Source organism: Poecilia reticulata, linkage group LG16 (genome assembly GCF_000633615.1).
Source record: "Poecilia reticulata strain Guanapo linkage group LG16, Guppy_female_1.0+MT, whole genome shotgun sequence".
NCBI lineage: Eukaryota > Metazoa > Chordata > Actinopteri > Cyprinodontiformes > Poeciliidae > Poecilia > Poecilia reticulata.
The window spans coordinates 18,346,021-18,356,024 of record NC_024346.1 but is presented as its reverse complement, the minus strand read 5'-3'; the positions used below and the strand labels follow the sequence as shown (position 1 = coordinate 18,356,024).

Below are 10,004 nucleotides of genomic sequence, written 5' to 3'. Positions count from 1 at the left end.
TCAGCTTGTCCAGATTGTCCACTCCTCCTTTGTTTTTGTTGTAGTCCAGGATGATTATGGGCTTTTTGTCACTTCCTGATGACACGGCAGCATCTTTATGATTTAATTTTTGGCATTTTTTTATTGTTTTATAATCGAAAATTTTAACCGGGTCACAAATGACCCAAACACCACAAAAGTCATTTTTTTCACCAGAGCACTTTATAATTTAGTAAAAAAAAATAAATTTATTTTACTTTGTTTAAATCGAAGTCCCTGACAAAGTCAAAAAGTTTCAACGCAAAAAACAAATGTATGAAGTACTTTTATGCATGCTAAAACTCAAAACGGGTCCGTAGGGACCCTAACACCATAGGAAGGTTAACTACTACATAATAAGGTACTTTGTTTTTTTTTTACTTTGAACATCAAGAAAAGTTCTGCTCCAAATGGTTTCATTACACAAATCTTATTTTTATCCTTCATTTTCAGAACCAAAATTCCTCCTTCAGTGCATTCTTCTGTCTAAATTGGGTAGAAAATGACTTGTTTTGGGCTTCAAAGTGAGAAAGATTATACGTTTCATTGAGGGCTCAACAATCTAAACATTTCCTATCCTACCTCTAGTCTCCCACTGAGCTTAGATTACTTCTAAAAATACCATCTGAAGTTGCGACTTTGGCTTTGACGATGTTTGAAGATGATAAATGGAAACAGACACCTCGCGGTGTGGATAATATTTACATGGATTAAAAAAAAAAAGAAAAAGGTTTACAATGCCCGTCATCATTCCACAGTTTTGCATCGTACACCCACTGTGGGTGGTTACAATCCTGTGAACCGGAACGTGAGGTGACAGTTTGCAAATTATTAACTCATCGCCACAAATCGTTGCATACCGCCTGCTGCCAAATAACTCAAACTTACTGTGACTGAAAGTCTGTTGCGCTGCAGTCATTTATAGGATTAAGTACTTGCATCAGTCCCCGTCATGGTTTTGTTTTGTCAAAACCAGTGAAATACTAAAACTAATATCACGCAGAAAAAGAAGAGGATTTGTGGAGCAGGCCTGTCAGGTCTTTGAATTGCGTGTTTAGTCCTTCATGTGCCCCAAGTCTCAATATTGGGTGAATGCTCACATCAGCAGAGTGGAATCCTCAGTGTTTCTTTTAGACAAGACTAGGTACAAGCTACCTTTAATTTCCTTCAGCATGTTTTAATTATTTTTCAATAGATCAGCAGACCATTTGTCCCTATGTTTTAAAAAATAATTATCAAATTAATTAGATATGGGTCAGGTGTGACCCTTTTATGATGATGTTGTTTCGTTTAGTTTTGGCTGGCCAGTGAGCTGAACTTATTTTAGGCCATTAATCTCACATCTTTAAAATCAGCTGTCTAGAAAGAAGAATATTCTTAAAACTCACTTTTTTCAAACACTTGGATTTCAGACACTTTCTTCACTCTCATCTCTCCATTGTTCCAGAGATCCTGGACACCAAAATAGTTGTGTAAAAAATTGAAGTGCAAGGTCACGGATTTGGTCACATTGTCCTGTATTTCAAAAAGAAAGTTGGGATAAATAAAATATACAGAGACACCACAATCAATTGACTGACAGTTAGAGAAGCAAAAACCAAGGGCCACTAAAGCATTGCACCTTATTGGTGATGATCTATTCAAAGAGATGCTATGAACCTCTACCACTTTTTAAGCATTGCTTCAGAGCAACAATTGACTGTCACATCCTTTCAAACTGATGCTCAAACAAAACATATCAATCCCTGTTTTTCCAGCTGAAGGCCGCTCGAAGACGTGATCCATCACGGCACATGACTGTAACAAAAATCCAATAAATCCTCCATTAAAGGAAAACAGTAATGGTAAATGATTCAAAGCCAGCCAGCTGTGGCAACACTACGTGATCCAAGGTGAGGAGAAGAAAAAATAAGCCTGTTCCATGCTATCGTGCATGAGTGACAGTTGGTGTTGTGACAAAAAAAGAAAATTTGAACTGCTTTGGTTCTTGTGTGGATTTCTCATTTTCTATAGGTACAGAGGGAAAGAGATGTTTCCTTACAAAGACAGCCACATCAAAGCTGAAGGAGAGAAAAGGAGTCAGCAGGACATATGAGGGAGGATGTCTGATGAATCCCATGGCACACCGGGATTTGGCTGAGGGCCACTAAGGCACAGAGTTAAAGGTCAGTCGTTTTAAAGGCAACGCTGGCACTCTTCTTTCCCATAGAATACAACCCCAAAGTCAAATTACAGATATGAGCAACTAAACGGCAATTGAAGGTTCACAGATTATATGCTGACAAATGTAAACACAGTTTAAAGAAAGTTCAGGACATAAAAAGAAAAGAGAAAAATGGCAAAAAAAAAAAAAGATATTCCATATTGGCATACTTAACCAATGTAAACTGAGAAACAAAATAAATAAATAAAATAGTGCAAGTTAAAAAAAAATACATTTATTTTTGTGTCTTTTGTTGTTGGTTACTTTTGCTGGGCTGAAACCCAGATAAAGGAGGAAAGTTGGAGTTGGAGGATTAAGAAAAACAAGAATTGTAAGAAGACGGTTCATTTATTTTTACTCACTCCAACAACATCCTCTACATTTACCACTGATGACCAATTACAAGACCAAGTTAATGAGATTAAGTGACTTCTAGGCACTTTTAAAACAGCTAGAAGGTAGTTTTCCTACTAAGCAGCAATGGGCGTGAGAGACTGATAACAGGAAGTATCTATGTGTTACCAGGTTGTATGACAACAACCCTCTTTGGTGTGGACTCTGTTACCATGGGAAGAAATGCAGCCATTTTCATTATCAGCCAGGTGCTTAAAAATGAAAATGGAGAAAGCACAGAAGTTATCTCAAAGGAAACTTTTTTCCTCCTATATATATATTTTCTGCGGGTCATTCAGGGGTGTGAGAGCGCAACAGAGGTAGACAAGTGGAAGGCTTAACAAAAGTTGGAAATGTTGCTCTTTTAAGGAAACATTGTTTTATCCTTTTGCACTTGTAGTCTCTGTCTGACATGTAATGTGTGAATTTGCTGGAAGACATTTGGAAATCACAGATCAAAGGTAAGGATTTGCACTAATCGATAATATCCTCTGTTTTGCAGCGACTGATTTCTCACACAAGCTACACAACCTTGTATCTGATCCCAGTTCAAATACTGAACACTCAACAGAGGGAGAATAAAATAAAACTCAATTTAGCCGATCAAAATGAGCTACAACACTTTACCAAAGAACAGAAATTTGGCCACAAAATTCTCTTCAGTCAATCTCATATGTTAAAAACTCTGCTTTTCAGCGGATAATTAAAGTTAGACTTTCTTTTTTTTTCTTTTATGTGTGTCGAGGGCTTCTAATGTGGTCCCAAACATCTTTTATCCATTAATGAAACGGAGAGAAGGCAAAAAATCTGACCAGAGGCAATTCAAACCCGAGCTCTAGAATCTCACAAATCCTCCATAAGTAAACATGTCTGTGCAGTCAACAAATAAATATTGGTTTACGGAAAAACAAACACAGAGTCTTTCCAATTCTTCTTCCCCGCCAGCAGTCAGATGTTTAGCGTCTGTGGTCACGGATGTTACACACCTGCCTGTTTCAGTGGGATCTGCTGCGAACTCAAAGTGGTGGAGAACCTCAGGGCGGTCTGGTTCACATGAACTTCTCTTTAAGCTGTCATGATGGGCCTTTTTCAAAAGGCTCTATATGTTGTTGTTTTCCGACAGGAGTTTGTGTAGCTGTCAGAAATAAACCTATGAGATAAATATAACTTACTGCTGCAAAAACCCTGTGATGCATCTCTTGTTATGCAGAGATCCAGTCCTTTGGTCAGAGCCCCGTGTTCACCCTTTTTCCCCTCAATCTTGTAAACAAGAAAAGAAAGGAGGGGAAAAAAATCCCCCACAGATGAAAAAGTAGACAGCTCTCTTCTTTCCTGGATGGGTGAGTAGTAGCACTGAGGGGCCTTCCAACTGGAAACAGATGGCTTCTTAATGTGTGCATGCCTTTGGAGTGTGTGCAAGAGAATGTGGGAATGAGTGTGCTTGTATGAATTAATGTTACAGCTGTGTACAAGTTTGCATGGGCCAGCAATCAGTCCTAATCATACAGTCAGAAAAAAAAAAAAAGAAACAGCACGGGGACAAAACACAAGGAAAACTCTGCCACACCTAAATCACACATTAACCTCAGAAATGTTATCTCACTGCATATGGTTGCAAACTGAGAATGTATACAAAAGCTGAGCGCGACAAAGTGTGAGACGAGTGATACCATCAACCCTTCAGACAATCTGGTTCTGTAGAGAAAAAGAAAGATCCCTTCCGCCCACTTTTCATTTTTTGCTTCTTCAGATTTCTCCTCCTTGGCACATTGTTGTTTAGGTTGGCCTCCAGGGGTGACTCTAAGTCTATCATCCTATTTTAGGCTTTCTTTGAGGCGCAGCAAAGAGATGAGAGTCTGGGCCACTTGATCTTCCACTGTGTCCCATGGGTGCCATGGGACATGAATGTTTTTAATTATTCTCCTCCACTCCAGGCTTCACAGACACAGAAATGTTTGATTTTTCTGGCTTTAATGTGACTTCAGTTTATGGTGCAAGTAGATCTTTTTGAACCCTGGCAAACACTGGCACACTGTTTAATTCTGCCAATGGTGCAATGTAGATACATGAAAGAGAAAACTAGTTTCAGCATTTCATCGACCAGAGCACCCATAGTCTCGTGCAATCGCATGGAAACAAGACATTGTTAAGGAGGCTCTGCATATTAACTCATTCAATTCTTTCTCTTGGGATGCATGACAACTCAAAAGCTTGCTCACTCTATTGTAGCAGTTCGTGGCTTCACGGGTCAGGTAGGTCGGCTGTGACTCATTCCTAAATGATTAATCATGGTGGCTATCATTAGTCAGTATTAACCAAATATCCTTAGCAACTCTAGAAAATAAATAACAAAAAAAAAAAAAACCTGCAAATGATTTCCTAAATATTTATGTGTTTGGATACAGAAAATAGAAAACAATAGAGGCACATTGGTTGACATTGCTACACTTAAAACTTCTTACTAATCTTGTTTGAATCAATTTGAATCTACTAATCAATTTGAAACAAGTAATGAAGAGGACAGAGAAAATATGTGGAAGAAGGATGAGATGAGATCAAATGCTACTTTTTTTTGCCTACAAGTAAACACATGTGAAACAGTGGAGGTGGGATCATCCTGCGGGAAACCCTTCAGCAGGGATTTGGGAGCTGAACGGAGTCATATACACTGAAACACATACATTGATCATGGTCTCAAAACAATGTGACGGCATCCCAAACTGTTCATAAAACTTTAATTAGACAAAGATTAAAAAGTCAAAAGCCAGTGTTCTGTCAACTGCAGGTGTTCGTTTTTAGCTGGCAGCAACCATTTATTTTTCCTCCACTGAATAAAAACATCATTTTTAACAACCATAAACATTTCATTTGTCAATCTGGTCATCAAAACTACCAATTTAAGAAAATTATAGCGTAAAACAAATACACAAGTCTTCAGTGGTCACAATGAATCATGCCCTTAGCCAACTTCATAAGAGGTTGTAAAATACAAACCAGATAATCCACCAAGAATGTGTCACCTCTGATCTCAGCTGCCACCCTTCAGAGAGGATCAGCACTGTGCCAGATGAACCTGTTCTAGCAGGTGAATACCGTCAAATTTAAGCTTTTATTTTTGGTTAAGATTTATTTAAGGGTTGCAACAGCTGGGTAAACTGTGATGTCTGACTGATTTACAGCAGCTTCTTATAAAACAAGTAACGCAAAGATGACAGTGAAAGCACATTTTTTGGGGACTTAAGGGATATTTCTGTGTGAAATTGATACATTTCCCACATCAGAAATTGGTTTGTGTGATTGTGATCACTGAGAACATGATTAATTTATCACTTGGTATTCAAATTTAGACATTATGAGAACTAAACAATAGTCTGCCGCCATAAGTGACCCTCCCTTTCCCCTTTTATTCAGTCTCAGAGACAACACTACAGTCGAGATGAGGCCATATTGTATTTACGGAGAATGCAAAAATAAGCAAAGGCTGCTTTAATCAGGCTCTTTGTACCACATCTAGGGCACTGACAATAATTACAGTCTGACGATATAAACAGGCTGTGGCCGAGGCTAACACGCAGAATGGGGCAAGATGAGTTGATTTCTCCAAACCGTCAGCTGCCGGGCTGGCCATGCAACTATAAACAAAGACCAAATCATCACCAGTTCTGCTTACCTAATGAGAAAAACCACATCGGCTAAAGGTAATTTTCTTTGTTTTTATTAAAGAACCATGGCACTTGTTTGGTCACATTTTAAAACAGTGGTGATTTTGGTCAGCAAAACATAACAAAGTCTCAACCGGAGGGTAGTCCGGTTGATACTACCCTCCTGAGAATAAGACAAGTCTTATTCTCAGCACTAAAAGCCCCGGCATGCTTTATCCAACAGTCGACACACTCGTCATGTGGCTGCGAACCGTTCGTGTTATTCGTACACACCTCTCTTACAACAACACAGACCACTTGGGGGGACACCACTCCCGGTTCAGTGTACAAGACGTGCATGTTTTGTGTTGCTTTTACGAAATTCACAACAAAGGTCATGTCATGGCAGAGTGTACAAGGCCGTTTAGTAAAAACATTTCCTATCTAAGGAAACCTAGTCGACTCTTTAAAGGCTTTGCAGTAATTCCTCTTGCTGAATGAGCATTTACTGATAGTGGGCAGCTTAGTGCATTGAATTGCTAACATGTGACGCAATTTCTCATATGCATCACGTCATTTCAGTTTGAATGCATTTTGGAAAATTTTTGCGCTGAGCAACCATATGAAAAATAATTCTGGTTAATGACTGTTAATGTCCACTAGTGCTTTGTTTTCTCCTAAAGTTGTTGGTTATTAAAAAAGGTTTAGATGATACCTCTCTACGTTCCAAAAACATCCATGGGTAAACCTTCTTTTTGCATTTAAAAGGTGTTTTGAGTATACAAAGAGTCATCTTCATTCTTATGAACAAATACCTAAGGCAGACGGCTACAGTTTCATAAACCATTAGCTCTGTGGGTGAGACATTTTGTTCCACTTCTTTATTACCCCTGAACAGACATATGCATGTAAGTGCTAATGACTGTGATTAAGGAAACCCGGATTAGGCCCTGCTGTGGTTTGTGCACGCTATAATGCAAGAAGGCAAACAGGAGGTTGGTTCTGTTTTGTGTAAATCTAAAAAAAAAACACTCTCTTAAAGATGTACCACTTAATTCAAGCTTAAACTCTATACAATGCCTGTTCCACAAAATAGCAGTCAATGACACAGAATAGAGTAAACATGGCTGAAACCAAGTCATTACTCATACCCAACGAGGGAGCCTCTGGGATAAACATCTCAACATCGTGGGTGTGCTAATGCAAAGTCATCAGTGAGAACACATTTAAAATGAAATAAGAAAAATTCAGTTACAATAAATCTTTTCATTTCACCATCGCTGTTAGAAATCTAATATTGTTTCCACTTCTACACAGTTTGAGATGAACAAACAGAAGAAAAAAAGACCAGAAAGTAAGTATTGGTACTTAATCTGTAAAAGTATAACAAGCATCCAACCCTAAATATGCTGTGCCATTTAACTTTGAAAGACTAACACATTATATCTTTTGTGGACCAGGAAAATCACTGCATAATGTGCCTCGTGGGCCAAAAGGTCACTTTGCTAGTCTGATAAAATTAGGCTCAAATGTCTGGACGAGTTACAGTAACAAAATAAATCAGTTAGCCACACAGACAGCCACCAAGGGGGACCAGAGCGAGGGGCAACAGGTGGCTGTCAACTTAGAGAGAAAGAGGGCCATCATCCACTTAGAGTCTGTCTATCTCTCCCCAGGCTCCACTAAGCTCAGCCACGCACCAGCAGGGGACAGAAGAATCCACACTGGAGGGGGTTTCAAACAAATATTCACGACTGCAGCCATATCGAACTTGTGACCTGTTGTGAAATCAACGAGAATCCGCCAACGAGATTATCAATTACAGCGTTGTTTTAAAAAAAAGCTTTGAATATAAAATAGCTCCGCAGTATCACATACGTAATCGTCTAAACTCTCCGAAGAAAAGAAACCCTGAAGTTATCCACATAAGCAAACCTAATCTCTCTCTTAATCCCTGTGCATGTTACTAATTCTTTGATCATTTGTCATATTTTAGGGAAGGACGCAACACCGGCGCATCCTGAGCTCCAGTCAAACATCTGACTCAGATCATGTTGACCTAATTTAAATAAACCCTGTCTAGGTGGATTTTACCTCAAGTGAAATTTGACAGTCTGCAGCTTAATAACCTTTGCAGATTTTGAGTTATTTTTGCACTTCAAGCCGGCAGGAGGGGTGTGTGTTTAAGAGAAAAATATTCTCCTCCTTGCTGTGCTGCTGCTGCTGCTGCAGACATCATGTATCAGTAACGAACTCTGTGAGTTAATTACTTTTTAAAAGCCTGTTTAGTCATTTTATATGACAAAATAACATTAAATAAGGTAGCAAAACAAATAGCACCCACTTATCAGAGCTGTATTTCCAGAAAGAGGCGGAACAAGCACGTCAGTGTAGTTAAACCGAAATCTGAAAGCCAACATCTGAATCAGATTGGACGCACGTGTGTCTGCACACATGCCGCCGCGTGCGCGTGCTCGCATGTGTTTCCACTCAGCTCTTTGTGCCGGTTCCCTCACATTACTCAAAAAACACAGAAACTCTCGCTGGCTCATGCCACTGCTCTGTTTTTTAGTGTGTTGTGGAAGTGCTGTTAATTGTCACACAAATTAAGGCCCCGGGCCCCATCCCACAACTGCCACTGTTTAAGTTCAAAAAAGGATGCAAAGGAAGCAATGTGCCGCTAATACAGGTAATTAAAGCTCATATTATTTCCATGTGTGATACGAACAGATTAAGGTGGAGATTATTACTTACCGATGCAGGCGTGAACTCTGACTGAAAGCTGCGAACGAAGAATGATGCTGTGTTTCTTGCCCCTCCTGCAAAGAAAAAAGAAAGTGCTCAACAATTTGTGTTCAGGTTATCTAACTAGAGATGGAGGAAAAAAAATAATATTGTGTGTAAAATTGAACAATTTTCAGTTTGATAAGCATTCAAAGGTGATCGGCCAGTCAAAAACTCATCCAGACCTCTTCCATCCAGAGAGCACCTTCAAAACTAAATTGAGTTTCAGTACTCAGACGGATGGTCTACCTATCTGGACCAGCCGTCTAGATGGGTACGGCCAGGTCACACCAACCTAGCCAACAACAACAAAAAAAAACAAAAAACGTTTAGTGTGGTACTGATAGAAAAACGTTCTAAGCTGGCTTTTTTGAGCATCTTTCCAATGAAATGAAATTAGTGAAAGAGCAGAGATTTAACTCTCCCTCAGTGACGCTTTGAAGGACCATGGAAGATTTCGCAATCGGACAACCAGAAAACTGATGGAGGTGTCCCATTAGCCTGGTGGTTCCCCAAACCACACAAAAACAATCCTTGTAAAAGCACACACTGGGTCAGTGCGACCCACCAGCACTACACAAAGGGCAAAAAGCCTGGGAGTTCCAATGAATCCCATCTCTTCGGACTGTGAGATGGTTTAGAGCCTAATCAAAAGGAAACTTGCTATATGCTCTGTGGAAAATGCCTGCTTTTCATTCATGCTACGAGGGATTCAAACCTATAGCCAACATATGTGATACCTAGGCCCCTAATATTAGCGATTAGTAAGAACATGAAGAAGGCTAAAATAAAATGTGCTTAGTGTCGCTCTTGTGTCTTCTAATAATGCACTACAGGTCCTGAAGTTCTTGTACAATAATGGAAAATGGGCCTTACAAACTCAAAAACATGGAAAAATACATTGAAACTGATACTGAGAACTTAGGATTTAATTTTAGCTCAGAAATCAGTAGACTCCTGACTTG

The 10,004-nt window shown here is 39.3% G+C and overlaps 1 protein-coding gene across 4 annotated transcripts in view; it reads right to left on the bottom strand.

Annotated features, from left to right (window-relative positions):
* fhod3b (formin homology 2 domain containing 3b) overlaps window positions 1-10,004 on the bottom strand; it is a 104,263-nt gene that overhangs the window by 77,799 nt on the left and 16,460 nt on the right. For all 4 annotated transcript variants that reach the window (XM_008432463.2, XM_017309596.1, XM_017309598.1 and 1 more), the window contains exon 3: window positions 9,010-9,074. In XM_008432463.2, coding sequence (XP_008430685.1) covers window positions 9,010-9,074 — 65 coding nt within the window. The remainder of the gene's footprint in view (window positions 1-9,009; window positions 9,075-10,004) is intronic.